Source organism: Alexandromys fortis, unplaced genomic scaffold (genome assembly GCF_014885135.2).
Source record: "Alexandromys fortis isolate MF-2015 unplaced genomic scaffold, M_Fortis_MF-2015_v1.1 scaffold_413, whole genome shotgun sequence".
NCBI lineage: Eukaryota > Metazoa > Chordata > Mammalia > Rodentia > Cricetidae > Alexandromys > Alexandromys fortis.
The window spans coordinates 161,303-181,746 of NW_026068299.1; the positions used below are offsets into that span (position 1 = coordinate 161,303).

General features: G+C 37.7%; 1 protein-coding gene across 1 annotated transcript in view; it reads right to left on the bottom strand.

Moving 5' to 3' along the window:
• Positions 1–1,519: 1,519 nt before the first annotated feature.
• The window catches only part of LOC126494980 (immunoglobulin superfamily member 1-like), a 26,343-nt gene continuing 7,418 nt past the window's right edge, over positions 1,520–20,444 (bottom strand). Inside the window, exons 6-10 of the mRNA XM_050132567.1 lie at positions 4,815–4,948; positions 4,637–4,672; positions 4,150–4,434; positions 3,704–4,006; positions 1,520–2,222 (exon numbers count right to left, since the gene is read on the bottom strand). Coding sequence (XP_049988524.1) covers positions 2,077–2,222; positions 3,704–4,006; positions 4,150–4,434; positions 4,637–4,672; positions 4,815–4,948 — 904 coding nt within the window. The 3' untranslated portion in view covers positions 1,520–2,076. The remainder of the gene's footprint in view (positions 2,223–3,703; positions 4,007–4,149; positions 4,435–4,636; positions 4,673–4,814; positions 4,949–20,444) is intronic.

The following is a 20,444-nucleotide window of genomic DNA, read 5'->3' on the forward strand; positions in this document are numbered from 1 at the left end:
AATATGGTATGTACTCACTCATAAGTGGATTCTAGCCATAAATAAAGGACATTGAGCATATAATTTGTGGCCCTAGAGAAGCTAAATAAGAAGGTGAACCCAAAGAAAAACTTATAGTTATCCTCCTGGATATTGGAAGGAGATAGTTCCACCCAACAATCTGTGCAGAGTGAAAACATTGTACAATATGTATTTTGATACTATGTACTATTAGAGGTTAATGATATGTATGAGATGAGTTATAAAATAGTATCTAGGGATGTGTAAAAGAATTATACACAATGAATATATGAAATTATTTTATAACATCTGTTCACCATTTAAAAATACAGCAGACATTCCTCACAATAAAATCACAGAAAAGACAAATGCAGAGATGACAGCAGAAGCAATATTTTTCATTATAAAATGACCATTCCTCAGAAGCTAAGAAAATATGGAATTTAGAGTACCATCTTTTAAAGAAGATCCTAATGAAGAAGATGGAAGTAATGTTATATTTAGTAGATGGTATCAGAAACATTTCATAAAACTGAGAAAGATGGAGTGTGTGTATGTGCCTTCTCTCCATTGTGTTCAGTCCAGTACTTGAAATTGTAGCTAACACAATCAGACAAGTAAAGTACATATAGTGTGAGCACTTTTGGAAAATGGAGATAATTTGTCAAAGTATACAATAAAAAGAATCTAATAAAGAAAGAAAAGTGTTATATAAGACAAATTTATTATGCACTCAGAAGTTCTGAATTATTTTTATGAGGTCAATTGTGGAAAGGCTGGAGAGTATATTTGATTATGATCAAAAGATATTGTGTGAGATTCTCAAAGGTTTGACAAAATCTATTTAATGAGAAGCCCAGTTTTCACATTTAGATGAAAGGTTAATATTTGCAATTAATGATGTCATCGAGTTAGATTAAGGTCACGTATAAAGCAAGTGCATTTTAAAAAAAATTATTTATTTATTGTGTATACAGTGTTCTGCCTGCATGTATGACTGCAGGCCATAAAAGGGCACCAGATCTCATTATAGATGGCTGTGAGCCACCATGTGGGTGCTGGGAATTGAACTCAGGACCTTTGGAAGATTAGGCAGTGCTCTTAACCTCTGAGCCATCTCTCCAGCCCCAAGCAAGTGCATTTTTATTCAACATTAATGAAATTTGAGATTTCTGATGATAAAGAAGGCATCATCATGCATCACTTTTGCACCCTGCACATGTGTCTTTAATTTGCAATCATGTCAGTGACTGTAATGGAATCCAACATTGATGATCAAATGTCAAAAGTGACATGTCTTACATAAAATAATATTTTTGGAAGCATAAAATTCAGTGTAAAGCACAGGTTTGGAATAGCTGTTCTAACTTCTCTGAAGGTCGTGGAGTTGCAGAGATTTCAGGTCTGGCTATGTCAGCATGTCAGGTTTTTTTGTAAATGTTTTAAATAACAAACATTGAAAAATGCCAAATTTCAAAGTAATGAAATAATTCAAATCATTGTAACAACATTTCACCACTTTATTTCACAGTATTGAGGATACATTGAAAGCAAATATGAAATTTTCAAAAAGAGACCTCAATTCAATCTAGTAATTATTACAGAAGGTACTGAAAGCTTCACAGAGAATTTGGGGGCATTATATTCATCCCACTAAGTTCACTCTGGAATATGGCTTTGCTGATTTTTTGTTTGTTTTCAGCCTGTCTTCTCTCTGTCAGTGGTAAAGGTAAAAACCCATGATGAACAATATTGACTCTGACACTGTAAAGGAAAATGATATTTGAAAGTGAGAGAATCAAGGGCCTATGGCATACATGACACATGCAGGTAAGAAGAGGAGGACTAAGTGAGCAGGTATCCACAATGAGGTGTGGGGAAAGGAATACAGCTGAGCAGACAAAGTGCTTTTGCCATAAACTCCAGAATTCCATGCACCTATAACATACTTGGTACCTGGACCATCTCAGAGTACAGTTCCTTAATGTACATACAATTTTCATCACAAAAGTTAATGGGACCACCAGAATTATTCCCACAGTCTTCTCAAGTGTGGAGTGCAGTGGTTTTTCTTGTTTATTTCTTAATTGAATATTTTCCCATTTTCTGGCAGTACCAAGCCTCTAACAGCAGAATCACTAGAGTCACTAGAACCAAGGCAGCCATGAACATCCGGAGGAGATTTTCAACTATGTGATGTTGGTTCTGCGAGGCTGGAGGTTCTGCATTAAAGAGGTCAAGGAAGTTAAGTCATATCAAAGTCTTCTCACAATAAATGGTTGTACACTCAGCCCCCAATATCTTTGACAGATCAACTCTTTGTGCCTATCTCTTAATATAGAATTTTGGTTTTTTTCACTCAAATTTCATATATTCTTGTTCTTTTCATGTTCTAATGATCTGAGTTTCCATAGATAATCAACTAAATTCAGAGTATATAATATGTATGAGAGAGTTGACACATTCCTCTGAGCCCCTCAAAGTTTCAATAATTCTAATTGTTCTAAAAATGCATATTATTCTAATGTTATTTCATCTTGTGTAATTTCCTAATGTCCGAGGAGGCTCAACAAACACGTATTGATTTCAAGCTTTGCAGTACTCAACTCTCAGTAGAGTTCTCACTTGCCATTCTCAGTGGGGGTGAGGAACTGGTCCTTGGGTTGTGTCAGAAATGATTGGACAGGTGGATATTTCAGCTCCCAGTCCTTGGATATAGCCTGTCTTTTTTCTGCCTCAATCTGGATCTTACATACTTCCAATTGTTTCATACCCTGTCACACCAGTTTTTGTACCTTTGGGTTCTTGGCTGTCTAACAAGGACACAGTTCAGTACCACCGAGGCATAACAAACTTTATCATTGAAAACAATGGGCTAATTCAGACTCTGAGGGACTCAGAATTGCTTGATTGGTTCTTTGCACTCTATGTACCACAAGCCTTTCACAAACAGCAGTTGCCATGAGACTGGATTCAGAGTTTTCAGGAAATAAAGAAAAGAGGAGAATGAAGGACTGAAAATCCCATTGGAGACTATTCTCATTAGGTTTTGCTAAATTTATACAAGCTAGACTTACCTAAAAGAGACAATTTCAATTGAGGAAATGCCTTCATTATATTGGTCTATGGCAAGTCTGTGGTGAAATTATCCTGATTGATTGCTAATTGATGTGGAAGGTTCCGGCCCATTGTGAATGGTTAAAAAAGTGGGCAGTTAGACCTTGAGGGTATAAGAAAATGTGCTGAACAAGACACTGGGGAGTAACTCTGTAAGCAGTGCTCCTCAATGGCCTTTGCTTCAATTCTAGCCTTGTGTGCCTAATTCTATTTCTCTTCATGATGCACTGTAAGCGAATAGGAGAAGTAAACTGATTCCTTTACAAGTTACTTTAGAATATGGGATTTCATCACAAATATAGAAACCTACCTAATTCAAAGGCAATATCTTATCACTTCATTGAATATGTGTACCCCTTAAATCCTGCTGCCTAAATTACAATTAAGTAAATTACAGTGAGTCATGGAGGACAGTGTTTGCATCAGGGGATGCTGCTGGGTTTTCCACCATGACAGGTGAAAGCCTTCAGACTGAAAAGTATCCTTCTTTAGGGTTTCCTTAGTTTTACTGTAGGATAGAGCCCTTCTTAGAGAAGATATCTGAGGGACCATATGCGTTAAGGAAACATGGGTCAAGGATACTTACCTGAAACAAAAATGTCAAGGGGATTACTTGATGTTGACCATATTTGGGGAACATTTTTAAAATAGCCATAGCATCTGAATGTCCCATTGTGGTTGGCTGTCACAGAGCCCAGAACAAAATGGGCCTGGAATGACATCTTGTCATGTTGCTGTGAGTCCAGTGTCCATGAGAGGTTATGTTTTCCTTCCTGGATCAGAATGAATCTGTCAAATCCCAGTGATGAGCTACACTGCATGGTTATTGACTCTCCTGAAGTCACAGCAGAGCTGGGCCAGACAGAGAGGCTTGGTTGAATATAGGCTCCTAGGATACAAGGGGAAATGTGTGAAATGAATTCAAGCTACCAACATTGCCCTGCAGGCTTCGGCTCCGAGGGCAGTTCCCCTTGAGAGCAGACCTCTTTCTGAGGGGAGAGCCTTTGCTGGTACCCCTTAGTCACTACTCACCAGTTAGTACCAGCACCAGTGTGTCACTGCGCTCTGAAAAGCCAGCAGGGCTCCTATAGTAACACTTGTATATTCCTGCAAAGCCCTTTAACATGCGTTCAAATTGAAACTTAGCCTTGTTCTTCTGTTCCAGAGGAAGCTGTCTGTCCCAAGGATCTTTGTTTCCCTCTTTATACAGAAGGTACTCCACAGCCTCCCAGGGACCCTGGCACCAAATAGTCACAGGTGTGTGTATGGCAATCGCAGAGTGTGGCTCTGCCCAGATGATGGGCTTTGGGAGGCTTCCTGCAAGGAAATAAAAGATTAAGTCCTAGTACAGTCTCCCCTCAGACTCCAGGTCTTAGCATAGAGCACATACAGACATCACGGCAGTATCCATAAACACTTTTCTCCATCTGCATTGTGAAGAGTTTACCCAGAGGAGAGCAATAGTAATGCCTGGTCTCGGGAGGGAAGAATACATCACTGGATGGATGAAGACACTCACCTGCCAGTAATGTAGTCTTGTGTCCAACACTCAGACCTGGAAGAAAATTACCGTTGAGAGCTTTTTCCAATCTGAGAGCCAGGCTGGATCACCTGAAGTTAACAAATGGATTCAGACCTGGCTGTGGTATAGGCTTCCCTACAGATTTGAGGGTCTACACTCCTTGTTCATATCTTACCAATACACAATAGCATTCTGAGCATCAGTGTCATGATGAGCCTTGCTATTGTTCTTGCTTCTTCTCCTTGGGAAGTCTGACCATGTTTTGTAGAACTATCAGAGAGTTTGCTTTCATTCTGATAGCAAGTCTTCCTGTTATGGGTTTGCCACATAAGTAATACCAGGAAAAGAGGAACTTCTATTTTTTCATATTGCAGAAGTTTGGTCAAGTGTTCAGATCTCTCAAAAGATATTAGAAAAATGTTTTTTTCTCTATTCTTCACAAATCCCCCCCATTCCTGTGTGTTGTGGATGATGAAGGGTTTCACAGTACTCTGCCCCATTCTCGTATTACTGTTCGTTAAAGAGGAGAGATAAGAAAAAAGAGATGTAGGCTTTGTTTGGTGATATAAGCTATATAAAAATTCCCCTAGCTCTTGTAAGCAGCCTCTTACCTATACTTTTGTTTAGTAATCACAATTATATTCATTGGTTCACAATACCACACTTAATAGCACTGTTTTGTTTTGCTCTCAGTGATGCTCTATGGGATTTATTATGTGATTTGTTCAAGTAACTCAAGATAATGTTCCCATAACATTGTACATTTAATGATTCTAGGACTATAGGAGTGTCTCCAAGATGGGCTCAGAAAACTCTGACTACCACCAATCACTCTTCTCCATTAAGCTCTATATTACCTGAAAGATATAAGGGGCACAGTGGACATGGTGTGTGTATAAATGGTAGTTAGTAGTTTGTCATATTATATGATGAACAGAAGATATGTTTCATTTTAAACCAAAATGGAACAAGGTAGCCAGAACTTTCAATAACATGAGGAATCTTAAATTTCAAACAGTTCCTGTGTTGACATCACACTCGGTGATATACCTACACTCTGTAAGTCATGTTCCCCAACATTGTAAGGAGGCATGCAGTGTGTTTCAGAAGGTATGATTAGGCTTCAGCATACAAATGGGAGAAATGCAAGGAATGTTTTCTTTCTACATGTTCATCACTGCTGAGACCAAATCAGCATCTCCTCTCATATTTAGTTCTATCATGAGAGAGAGAGTAAAAAGACATATTTTACAAAACAATTGGAAAGATCTGAAAACACTCATTCTGAGTGAATTAGCCTTGACCCAGATGTAGAATCACCATATATTTTATATCATTTTAGGAGTTATCCTCGAAAACTCAGGGGTGTGTTTGTGTGTGTTTCATGAAATTGGTCAGTGGATAATGGAATGGAAATTAAAAGGATGGAATATAACAACCTTCTATAATGGAATAAAAATTAATCAAAGCTTAACAATTAATATAATTTACATTAATGGATAGTCCACTCAAACTAAAATGAATGCATTGTACCAAACTAAACAAAAGTGCAAAACACTATATTGTTATAAATAGAAATTTATATAAACAGACAACAAAGTACAGACTCAGAAGGTTGTATTAGTCGAATTTGTTTGTTTATGTGTTTATATAACAGCAATGAATAGTGAAGAAAAATCTGTGAATTTGGGAGTGAATAGTGGGGTTAAGTGGTATTGGAAGTGTTGTCATTGAGAGGTGGAGGGGAGAAATGACAAAACTATATTTTAATTTAAAAACTTAAATGAGCAGTCTACTTAAAAATAAGGTATACTTACAAAGCAAATTAAAATTCACATAAATTCTGTGTACCTACAAATTTGGGGGAAACACAGAAAATTTTATCTTTAAATTTAAAAAGTACAGTTTCTTTAATTTCTTTCTTCAATGATTTAAAATTCTTGTCATACAAGTCTTCCACTTGTTGGTTAGAGTTATTCCAAGATATTTTATGCTATTTGTGGCTATTGTGAAGGGTGATAATTCTCCACTTTCTCTGTCCTTTTATCATCTGAGTACAGGAGGCTACTGATTTTTTTTAGTTAATCTTGTATTCTGCTATATTACTGAAAGTGTTTACAAGTTGTAAAAGTTCCTTGGTAGGATTTTTTGGATTGCTCATGTAAACTATCATATCATCAGCAAACCTTGAGAGTTTGACTTCGTCCTTTCCAATTTGTACGCCTTGATCTCCTTTTGGTGACTTATTGCTCTAGCTAAGACCTCAAGAACTATGTTGATGTGCAAGGAGGGGGAGGGAAATGGGAAGCGGGGAGGAGGCGGAATTTTTTATTTTGCAACAACTAAAAAAAAAAATAAAAAAAACTATGTTGAATAGATATGGAGAGAGTAGACAACCTTGTCTTGTTCCTGATTTCAGTGGGATCACGGGGAGTTTCTCTCCATTTAGTTTGATGTTTGCTGTTGGCTTGCTGTATATAGACTTTATTATGTTTAGGTATGTTCTTTGTATCCCTGCTCTCTCCAAGACCATTATCATGAAGGTAATATTTTGTTAAAAGCCTTTTTGGCATCTAATGAGATGATCATGTGGTTTGTATATTTCAGTTTGTTTATATGGTGGATTACATTGACAGATGGTTTTCGTATTTTGAACCATCCCTATATCTCTGGGATGAAGCCAATTTGGGTATGGTGGATGAGGGTTCTGATGTATTCTTGGATTTGATTTGCCAGTGTTTTATTTAGTATTTTTGCATCAATGTTCATGAGTGAGATTAGTCTGTAATTCTCTAGACAACAATGAGGACCCTAGAGAGACATACATAGATCCAAACTACATAGGAAGTAGGAAAAGACAAGATCTCCTGAGTAAATTGGGGGCATGAGGACTTTGGGAGAGGATTGAAGGGAAGGGGAGCAGAGAAAAATGTAGACCTCAATAAAAATAATAAAATGAGCAAAAAGGGGGCTGGAGAGGTGGCTCAGAGGTTAAGAGCACTGACTGCTCTTTCAGAGGTCCTGAGTTCAATTCCCAGCAACCACATGGTGGCTCACAACCATCTGTAATAAGATCTAATGCCCTCTACTGGCCTATAGAATATGTGTAGGCAGAATACTGTATATATAATAAATAAATAAACAAATCCTTTTTTAAAATAAAATAAAATGAGCAAAAAAGTAGTTCCTTTTTAAAATTTTTTATTGTTTTTTGGCTATACATTTAAGAGTACAGTTTCTCATCTATCTAAAACCTCTGTTCCTTCCTCCAAATACACTGCTTTAATTAAGTTGTTTCCTCTAAACACTTTAAAAACATTTTACTAAAATAAAATGAGTGTCTGTATATAAAAGAAACAGAAATAAAGATAATTGAGGGAAAATGAAACCCTTCAGAGAGACTAATGGGAATTGATGGTCATTGTGGAAATCTGGTCCTTTTATTCAGTGTTATAGCCAAGACAATGTGTTATGTTTCCACTGAATAACCTTCTACCTGTGCTCAGTCAGGTAATTCATATAGAACTCGGGAGATCACTCACAGAAAGAAGGCAATACAGAAGGGGAACATCTTGAGAAGAAAGTTTCCATAGGCAGAGAAGTGAGCTGTCAGAAAGGGCTATAGGTAACAATGACCAAATTCTTCATATCAATGAAGCATAAAAATTATCAATTTTTAACAACAATGGATATTTATGCACTTCAGATAATACCTTATGAGCAACAGAACACTTATCTGGATGTGGTTTCATAAGATCACTCCCAAAACTTTTTTTTTGTGGTTTGTTCACCCTGTGACATGTGCAGAATTAAACCATTGTGCAATAGTGCATTTTGATACTATATACATTTAGAACTCAATAATAAACACTCAGTAGGTTATACTACAGTAACCAGTGTTGTGTAAAAGAATTAGACATTTAGTATTGTTTACTTGTGCTCCTACACAGTCTGACCATGTTTTGTAGAGCCACAAGAGTGGCTGTTTTCATTCTTAGGGCAGGTTCTTTCTGTCATGGGTTTGCCAAATCAGCATTATCAGTGGAGGTGGAACTTTTCTTTTTCATCCAGTGCAGGAAATTGGCTAAGTACTCACATCCCTAAAGAGTCTTTATTAAAAGGGGTTTGGGGAGTGAATTCCATGGGAACAGTCGTGAGCTAGCAACCTCCACTGGAGCGGGCCTGAACCAGTGACCTCCACAGTAGCAGGTATGAGGGAGTGACCACTGAGGGAGCAGGTCTGAGCCAGTGACCTCTGTAGGACCAGGCCCCAGAGAGAAACCTCCATGGGAGCAGGCCTTTGCCAGTGACCTCTTCTGGAACAGATACTAGAAAGCATACTCAAAATGATACTTACATATCTGGATATCAACATGTAGAAGAAGCCTAATTGATCCATATCTATTAACAGGCACAAAACTGAAGTACAAATGATCAAAGATCTCAACATAAAACCAACCATACAATAAAAACCTAAACATAGAACTCTCGATAGATGAATATAAAAATGGTTGAAAGACACTTAAGGAAATGCTTAACATCCTTAGCCATCAGAGAAATGTAAATCAAAACAACTCTCAGATTTCATCTTATACATGTAAGAATGGTCAAGATCAAAAACCCTGATGACAGCTTATGTTGGAGAGGATGTGGGGTAAAGGGGACACTCCTCTATTGCTGGTGGGCATGCAAACTGGTACAGTCCCTTTGAATATCAGTATGGTAATTTCTCAGAAAATGAAGAAACAACCTACCTCAACACCCAGCAATATCACATTTTCACAAGGACATGTGCTTAGCTATGTACATAGCAGCATTGCTTATTATAGCCAGAACCTGGAAACAACTGAAATGCCACTTGACTGAAGAATGAATAAAGAAGATGTGGTACATTTGTATAATGTAGAACTAGACAATGTGAAAAAAAATATATCTTCAATTTTGGGGGAACCTGGATTCATCTGGAAATATCATGTAGATAGAAGTAACCCAGACCCAGAAATACAAATATAATATGTACTCACTCAAAAGTGGCTTTTAGACATAAAACAAAGAAAAACCAGCCTAAATTTCACAGAGAACCTAGGCAACAAAGAGGACCCTAAGAGAGACATACATGGTTCTAATCTAAATGGGAAGTAGAAAAAGATGAGATCTCCTCAGTAAATTGGGAGCATGGGAATCATGGGATACTGTAGAAAGGGAAGAGAGAGGGGAAGAAAGGAACAGAGAAAAAAATGTTTAGCTCACTAAAAATATTTTAAAATGGGTTTTTATCTATTCCTCATACTTTTCCCTTGTCCTGTGTTTTTCACAGACAAGAGAATGAACATGTCACAACATTTTATTTTATAAAGAGATAAATGCAGACCCCTGATGTGTAAAACTGGTGTTGGTCAAAACAAGCACAGTGTATTAAGAAAATACACGTTTATGATCCTACAACTGGAGGACATAATTTCAAGGTGGCTCTATAGGCTCAAGTCAACTATTCTTTAAGCAATTCTAAGAGCTGATTCTGCTGTTTTTCCTCCCTGAGTGCCAATGGTTTTGCATATCCTTTGCCATAATGTCCTGAATCACAGTAGCCAAGGACCAACATTTTCCAATTCTCTCTCTTTTTTTTTTTTCTATGAGGTTTGCCCTCTTGTCCAATTGTTCTCATGTTTGAGACATTAATATTCTTTAAGAACACATGGCAAGTCTGGTGGTGGTGCCTCATGCCTTTAATCTGGGCACTCAGGAGGCAGAGGCACGTAGGTCTTTGTGAGTTCAAGGACAGCTTGGTCTACCAAGCAAGTTCCAGGACAGGCACCAAAGCTACACAGAGAAACCTTATCTCAAAAAAACCAAAAATAGTAAAAATCACCCAGTGGCTTGAATTCTCTCTAAATTCTGTCTTAAGTCCTATCTGGCACTAAAGGTAAAATGTTCAAGTACTAGGAGTGAGAATGAAGACATTTTTGGCTCTATTATTCTGCTTTGAAGAGAATTTTTTGTTCTTTACCTTGAACTCTGGTGACTGGTTTCTATTATTTGGGGGCATGATAACTGCACAAAGTGCAGGGGATGTCTTATGTTGTGTTTAGCTATCCTTTGATTATGACATAAATGAAAGATGGTTTTCACTCTTTTAGTTACTGTATCTGTGATTTCTATATATGTCCTTCATGGGAATAGTAATATAATTATTTATGGAAGATGAGATGTCTTGATAATACTTACCCTCTTATAGATGTTATTCTTTGCTGAAGGAGAGATAAGAAAAATATGTAGGGGTCTTGTTTTGTGTTATACATTTCACAAATTGCCCAATTTCATGTAAGTAGCCAGCCTCCCACACATGCCTTGGATTTTGTAATCACAATTACATTCATTGGTTCACCATATCACACTGAAAGACATTGTTTGCTTGTTTCTGTTTGCTACGTCTTATTGGGAGTTTTAGACGATTTGTTCTTGTCACCACAGGTAAAGTTTCCATAACACTGTGATTTTAATTATTCTTGGATTAGCATTGTATCTACAAGATTTTTTTGAAGGGACACAGAGCTGGACTACCACCAATCACTCTTCTCTATCACCTTCCACATTACCTGGAGAATATAAAGGACACAGTGTAATGAACATAAAACAAACAAAATAGTAACAAAAATAGCATGACACATGTTTGTTTTTAAGCCAATGAAGTACAAGGTATGTGGAACTCTCAAGATCATGATGAATTTTATCTCTCTTTTTGTTTTAGATTTTTTTTTTAATTTTTCCATTAAAAAAATTTACACTTCTTCCCCTCCTCCCATTCTCCTCCGGCTCCCTCACTCACCTTCCTCCCTCCTCCACCCTCCTTAAGAGAGGGCAGGAAACCCTGCCCTGTGGGAAGTCCAAACCCCACCCCCCATACAGTCCTAGGAAGCTTTGCATCCAAATAGACAAATAGACTAGGGTCCCAAAAAGCTAGTATATGCAATAGAAACAAGTCCCAGTGCCTTTATCAATGGCTTCTCAGTCAGCCCCCATTTTCAGCCACATTCAGAGTCCCGTTTGATCGCGTGCTTATTCAGTCCAGGTCCTGCTGGATTTGGTGAGCCCCCATTAGAACAGGCACACTGTCTTAGTGGGTGGACCAACCCCTCGCAGTCCAGACTTCCTTGCACATCTTCTTCCTTCTGCTCTTCAACTGGACCTCGGGGGCTCAGTCTGCTGCTCTGATGAGGGATTTTGTCTCTATTTCCATCCATCTGCGGACTAAGACTCTATGGTGATATTTGAGATAATCATCAGTGTGATAGTGGGGCAAGGTCAGCTCAGGCTCCCTCTCCTCTGCTGCCTGAGGACCTAGCTGGGGACATCCCCGTGGACACCTTGGATTCCCTCTAGAGCCAAGTCTCTTGCCAACCCTAAAATGGCTCCCTTAATGTAGATATCTTCTTCCCTGCTCCTATACCTGTCCTTCCTCCATCTCCACCATCCCATTCCCCCAAGCACTCTCCAGTCCTACCCTTTTCCCTTCTCTCTCCCCTTCTTCCCTTCCCCTAACCCTACCCCCACCTGCACCCCCATGCTCCCAACTTTTGCCCGGCAATCTTGTTTGCTTCCAATTTCCAAGAGGATCTATATATGTATTTCTTTGGGTTGACCGTGTAATTTGGCTTCCCTAGGCTTATCAACTATAGCTTTAATGTTATTTGTTTATGGCTAGAGTCCACTAATGAGGCAGTACATTCCATATTCATCTTTTTGGGTCTGGGTTATCTCACTCAGAATAGTGTTTATGATTTCCATCCATTTGTATGCAAAATTCAAAAGGTCAAACCTTGACTCTGGAAGTTAGTTTGGAGTGTTGAGGGAAAAAGATAACATACTAGGGAAGGAACCACTTCAATGATACTTGCCTATTTCCTTGTCCTTCAAGAAAATTCATATACCTTTCTTCTTATATCATATACTTTTCACTTCTGGCCCTTCCTCTAAGCTTTATGCCTTTCCTCTACACACAGGATTGTCTTCATGGGTAATCTGGTCTTGGATTACTCTAATTTGTTTGCTCACCTACCTTTATATGTTAATTAAGACTAATGCAGAAAAAGAAATTTGTGTGAAGTCTAAAGAAACCAAGCACTTGGGAACAGGAAGAAAAAGGACAGATACCAGTGCTGTGAGCTCAGAATATGGAAAAGTTGCCCAGAAACTATAAGTATGACTCATCAGGCAAAATATATTTCTGAGATATAGAATATATATGGATATGCACAATATGCCATGTAAAATTCACAGTAACATCAGAATAGCTCTTAAGTGTCCATATGACAATGGAATGATGTATTTGTGTGTTGAGATACATATTCATTATCTTGAATTATTTTTTACCCAAAGTATGTCTGTAATATAACTACTTTCTATCCCATAAAAGACTAAAATTTGTGTTCTTTTACAAAATGAAACAAATCAAAAGTATAAATAATATAAAGGGATAAGAGTAGATAATGAAGGCATAAATACCAAACAAGGCCTAGAATGAAGCTAACCTAAGACAATATTTGTGTTGAGTCTACTGACTGTCATTTTTCATATGCCTGGCTCCTTTGTTTGTATTCCAGGGGTTAAGTATAGAGAATAAGTTCTTCTTTTTTCTTTTCAGTTCTCCATAAAAGGACAAACAAAACACATAATTTCAGAACTGAAACAACATAGGAAAAGGAAATAGAAATAGAGTCAGGAGAAAATATAGATTGGATTTTTTTTTTCAGGCCTAAAAGTGAAGGGCTAGAATTGAGCTTCAAGCTGAATTCTCAGACATGAATTAACATGGATCTGAGAGGGAAGCATGTTTTTTTAATCCTCCATAGTATATTGTTCTTGATCAGATGTACATTCCACTCAGGTTTTCTGAATGGTTGTGATAATCTCAAAATCATATGGATAAAAATGTCCTTCAAGATGCTTACATTATCAGAGACTGATTATTTGGTAGTTTCAACTCAAAATTGTAAAGAATCCCATAGTCTCTGGGAAAAGTGAAAACTATGAACACCTTCCTAGAATCCTATTTATCAAACAGAAGCTGCTGATGCTGTATTTTTATTATAATATGATCATTCCTCAGAAACTGAGAAAATATGGAATTTAGAGTCCCATATTTTAAAGAAGATCTTATTGAAGAAGTTGGTAGTAACGTTATATTTAATAGATGGTTTCAGAAACGTTCCATAAAGTCAGAAAGATGGAGTGTGCCTCTTCTCTCTATCAAGTTCGGTCTAGCACTTGAAATTGTAGCTAACACAATCAGATAAGGAAAGTAAATGTAGAGTGAGTGTGAAATTTTTGGAAAATGGAGATAATTTGTCAAAGGAAACAGTAAAAAAAGCTAATAAAGGAATAAAAGTGTCATTTAAGACAAATTTATCTCTCCATAAGTTCTGAATTGTTGGGGAATGAGGGTCAATTGTAGAAAATCTTGAGAGTATATATGAATATGATCAAATTACAGTGTATGCAATTCTCCAGAACTGACAGAGTATCTTTTTAAATAAAACCGAGTTTTCAAATTTGAAGGAAAAGTTAATATTTGTAATTACTTATTTTATCCATGTAGATTAAGACCATGTATAAAGCAATTGCTTTTCATTAAATATCAATGAACTGTGAAATTTCCGATGACAAAGAAGACATCATCGCTGCATCACTCCTGCACTCCACACATGTGACCTTAAGTTGGAATCATGATCATGACTGTGACTGGAATCTACAAGTGGCAATCAAATGCCAAGTGCGGGATGTGTTTACTAAGATGATAGTTTGGAAATGTAAAACTCAATGTGAAGTACATCTTTAGAATAGCTATTCTAACTTCACCAATGTTCATAGAGATGTACAGACTTCAGGTCTGGCTTATATTAGTCTGTCAGGATTTTTATTTATAACTATAACATAACAAGCACTGAATATGCTGTATTTAAAAGTCATGAAACCATTCAAAGTCATGGCAACAATATGGCACCTCTTTATTCCCCACTATTGTCATTGCATTGAAAGAAAATATGAAGTGTTCAAAAAGAGTCCTCAAATCAATCTAGTAATTATCACAGAAGATACTGAAGGCAACATAGAGCGTTTGGGAATGTTATTTTTATTCCACTTAATTCACTCCAGAATCTGGCTTTTATAAATGTAGTTGTTGTCTGATCTGTGTTCTCTCTGTCAGTAGTAAAAGTAAAGACCCATGATGAATGATATTGACTCTGACATTGTAAAGTCAAATGTTCTTTGAAAGTGAAACAAAACCAGGGCCATGTCATACATAACTCATGAAGGTAAGAAGAGAGGAGGGATAACTGAGAAAATATCCACAGTAAGGTATCAGGAAAGGAATATAATTGAACAAAGTACTCTTGGCAGGAACCCCAGAATTCCATGCATCTAGAACCTACTTGCTCCCTGGACTTTCTCAGAATACAGTTCCTTATTGTACATACAATTTTGTTTACAGAATTGAATGGGTCCATCAGACTTATTCCACACAGTGTTCTCAAGTGTGGAATATAGAGGACTTTCTTATTTAACTTCTGGTTGTATTTTCCATTTTCTTGATGTTCCAAGCTTCTAACAGCAGTATCACTAGACTCACCAGAATTAAGGCAGCCACAGCCATCCATATGAGATTTTTCAACTGGGTGACCTTGGAGCTGTGATGCTGTGGGTTTTGGCGTAAAGAGGTCAAAGAAGTCAGGTCACATCAAAGTCTTCTCACAATACAAGTTGTGCACCCAGCTCCTCATATCCATGACAGAACTCAAACCTTTGTGTCTATCTCTTAATCTAGAATGTTCTTTCTCAACTGATTCTCATATGGTCTTGCTCTTTTCATATTCTAATGTTCTGAGCCTACCAAGAGAATCAAAATAATTGCATAGACTATATAACATGTTAAAGAGAGCTGAGTCATTCTTGTGGGCTATTCATGTCTTAAATAATACTAATTGTTGTATAAATGCATTTTATTAATCACATCTGATTTTGAAGATTCTACATTAACTTTTCCTGCTGCTTACAAGGATTGAGCAAGTCCAGTAGCCCCAATTTCCCAATGTCAGAGGAGACCTTATAAACCCATATTGATTTCACGCCTTGCAGTACCTACCTCACAGTAGAGATCTCTCTTACCATTCTCAGTGGGAATGAGGAATTGTTCCTTGGATTCTGTCAGAAATGAATGTACAAGTGAATATTTGAGCTCCCAGCCCTTGAATATGACCTGCTTTTTTATGCCTCAATCTCGACTTTAGGTACTTCTGTTTTTACACTGTCACAGAACAAATTTTGTGCCTTTGGGTTCTCAGATGTATAATAAGATCAAAATTCAGTCCCACCCAGGTACAAACAACTTCATCACTGGATGTAAGGGGCTAATCCAGACTGAGGGACTCAAAATTGCTTGACAGGGTCTTGCAATCTGTGTATCCCAAGGCTTTCATGAACAGCAGTAACCTTGAGACTGGGCTCAAAGCTTTCAGAAAATAAAGAAGAGAATAAAAGTTGGATTTTGATGGTATAAGAAAATAGGCTGAGTACACTACTGGGAACAAGGCTATTCTGATTATGTTTTGCTATGTTGAGACAAGCTAGAATCATCTGTAAATATGCAGTTTTAATTGACAAAAACTGTCTCAGTTTGATTGGCCTATGGGAAAGACTATAGGAGAAATTTCCTGATTGATTGATAATTGATGTGAGTGGGTTGAGCCTCTGAGCAAGTCATTGGAGAGTAAAGCTGCATGAAGTGCTACTCTATAGCCTCTGCTTCAGGTCTTTCCTTTAGTGCCTACCTCAATTTCTCTTCATGATAGATTGTGGGCTATAAGATGGAATAAACACTTTCCTCCCTGAATTTTATCAGAAAACAAAATACCCAACTAGTACAGAGACAATATCTGATACCTTTGTCAATTGTGTGTCTCCCTTATATCCCCTTGTCTCAGCTAAATTCCAATGAGTCTTGGAGAAGAGGACTTGCATAAGGTTATGTTGATGACTGATCATAAATGAGGGGTGAAGTCTTTTGGACTGTAAAGTTTAAGGGTTTCGCTACTCTTATTCTACGCTAGAGTTCTTCTTAGAGAAGATTCCTGAATGGCCCTAAACACTAATAAAGGATTGATCAGGGATGTTTACCTGAGATCATGAGGTCCAGGGAATCACTTGATTTTGACCACAGCTGGGGATTGTTTATAAAAATAACCGTAGCATCTGTATGTCCCATTGTAGTTGGGAGTCACAGATCCATCTCTTACCAAGGAATAGCAGCACTCTGAGCATTGGGATCATGGTAAGTCTTGGTATTGTTCTTACTCATGCTCCTGGAGCAGTGTGATCAATTCTTTAGAACCAGAAGGCATGCTTCCATCAATCTAAGAGGCGGTCCTTCCTATTAGAGATTTTTCACATCAGTTTTGTCACAGGTAGGAAGACTTCTCTTTTTTTTGCCAGGAACTTTGTTTAGTAGTCAGGTTTCAGAATAGTCTTTAAATAAAATGTTTTTCTCCATTCCTCACAGCTTCCCCCTGTCCTGTGTGTTTTCCAAGTCAGAAAATGAACATTCACACATCACAGCATTTTATTTCACAAAGAAACATAGCTTCAGACCACAGGTGTATAAAACTGGTGTTGATAAGATCAGCACAGTGTTCTAAGACAAGATACTTTTATAATCTTACAAGGGGGGGGGCTGGAATATCAAGGTATCTCCATAGGCTCAAGTCAGATATTCCTTCAGGCCAGTCTCAGAGCACTCTTTTTTTCTCTTTGAGCTCCAATGGTCTTCCACACTCTTTGCCAAAATTTATTGATCCATAGGAGCCAAGAACCAGCATTTTCTAATTCCTTTTCCTTTTCTTATTTGTTTCTATGAGGTTGACCCTCTTGCCCACTTGTTTGTATTATCAAGACATTAATATTGTTTAAGACCCCCGTGGCTTAAATTCTCTTCTTAGATCTTCAATGACGTCCTAACTGGCACCAGAGGTAATAAGCTCAAGTCCTGGAAGTAATAATGCAGACATCTCTGGGTCTATTGTTCTGCTTAGAAGAGGAATTTCACCCTCTTTGAACTTTGGTGACTGGTTTCTATTATCTCAGGGGCATAATAATATCACCAAGTACTGGAGATATCTGTATGGTGTGTTGTGTGAAGCCATTCCCTGAGGATGACCTGAAATAAAAATGGATTTTTTTTCTCTTTCACATACAGCAGCTGAGATTTCCACATTTGTTCCCTAAGAGAGGAAGTTCAATTCTTTGGGAGGAAGTATGGGCTTTATTATGAGTTATTAAAATTATAAAAGGACTGGTTCAATTCTGACAAGCTTTTTTTCTGTTCTGGATTTATCATGGTATTCAGTTTTCTCTATTAGCATCATCTGAACCGTATTATCAGTCTGCCTCTCTTTGGAGGTATCTAGTACCCAAAGACCACTTACATATTGTAAGTACTTCAAGGCAAATGAGTAGCTGTGACCCTCCCATGAGGACCTGCACAGATCCCACCCACAGAACACTCTGTCCTGATGGTATGTGCCAGGCCCCACACCACAGATTAATAAACCCAAACTCTGAACTTTAAATCTCAGCAATTCACATCCTAGAAAGCGTCACCAGAAAAGATCCACCCTCCCCAAGAAACTATATAACTCTGCCTTCTGCTCAATTCTTGGGTGTTTTGTGCCATCCCTAACTCTAACCCCCTCCTGTTTTCCCCCTCCCAATAAATCTCTTGTGTGAGGTTTGTTTTGTGATATGACTTTGTGATGTTCCTTGGTTCCCAACTGCCAGGATACCTTTCCGTCTAAGTTGTAATGACTACACTTAGAGTTAAAGATCAGGTTAGGGGATTAATAGAGAAATGGATTGATGATAAAGGAGAGATCCAACAGACATCTCCTCACCCTGCAATGTTGTTGAAGGGATGTTTGATTTTGGTGCTAACCCGAACAGCTGGACCTATAGGTCAGTTGTTAGAAGCTAGAATCTCAAGGACTCTTCTTGGTTATCAACTTAGCTACTTCTGAAATTAGCAAAGACACAAATGACAGCACTCACTTGTGAGGAACTTTTTATTAATGAAATAATTTGATGAGGAAAGATCAACTTTTGCTCTGGATCTTTGAGATGAAAACTTACAGCTTTAAACAAGGTCTTTAAGGTGAGAATATCTACTTTCACTCTGGACTACACATTCTCCTGGCAGTTTTTGTAAAGGACATGGAAAAAAAAAAAAGAAGCTTGACCTCTCTTTGCCTGCTTAGCAAGTTCATTCCTTCACTGGCTGTGGTGAACTCCCTGACCAGCAGGAAAGAACAGCCACCAGACAAGGATTCTTCTCAAATCACGCTTTATTGGAGCCTCTTGGTTGAAGGGAGAGCAGAAAGCAAGGGGCCCCGAGCTCTGAGGTGCAGCTGCTTATATAGGGAGTCTGCCTAGCAACCTTTGATACTTTGATACTTTAACTGTTTTTCTGGAGACCCACTGGCCGGAAAGAAAGAAGGGGAACAGCCTTGTCAATTACAGACCACAAGGAAGTTCCCCTGCCCGTCAGGGGGAATGTGGGCAGCTAGATCACAACAACTCATCCTGTTTTCTGGTGGAAGAACTGCAACCTTTATTATGGTATCAAGCAAGGCCTCTCTCTCTCTCTCTCTCTCTCTCTCTCTCTCTATATATATATATATATATATATATATGATATAGATATAGATATCATAGAGAGATCCATTCTGTATGTTCTGTTACTTTAGAAAAACCTAACTAACACACAGTAGAACTCAGGACTTTTCTGTCAAACCAGACAAAATTCTTTATTGTGTTAGTATGAAAAGTTTTATTTTCTTTTTAGATAACAAGTAAGCCTTGAAAATATCAAGCATAGCTATTAACACAATTTACATTAATGGATATTCCACTCAAAGTAAAAACAACAATGAAATTAATGCACCAACAAAATATCAAATGTGCAAAATACCACATGGTCAGCCCTAAATCTTATATCCACAGATATCAATGAATGGATACAGATGGTTGTATTCAACAATTCAAATAATATGCTGGTTTATATGTATATGCAACAACAATCATTAGTGAAGAGGAGGCTGTGAATTTGGGATTGAGAAGTGGGGAAGCTCAATATTGGGAGTGTAGCGAGGAGGAGGTAGATGTGGTAAATGAATCTAGGACTTCCTGACTAATACACAATTGACTCCAATATTGTCCTGAAAGCCTGCCTGGTTGACCTGCCTATACTTCCTGCCTGGCCAATCAGCATTTATTTAAAACATGATTAACAGAATACAGACAATTGTCCCACACCAAAAATACATCTTTTCTTTAAATTGTTTTTGTCAGCATACTATACCATAGCCACAGAATAACACTTAGTTACCTTATGATTTCCATACTTCTTCTTAAATGGATAATGTCTGGTTATCACAATTAAAGTCTTACCCAGGATTGAAAAAGAGTGTAGACAGAGAAGAAAAGATAAAGAAGGAAATATGGGGGTGGTTAACATTAAAAATCCTGAGAACCTTGTGGAACCCTACTAAGTAGAGATGTCCTAAAGTGCATACCTATAAAATAGTTCAAAGAATGCTGTCATGTAATAGGGAGACAATATTCCAATTGGACACCTCATGCTGTCAGTGAAAATCCCTAGTAACAGCAATGAGTTACCTCTTTTTGAATTATTTGCCAGTGTGTTGACATAGAACCTCAAACATTAAAAACAATGATCATTGGTCTTGCTTACTGTCAAAAC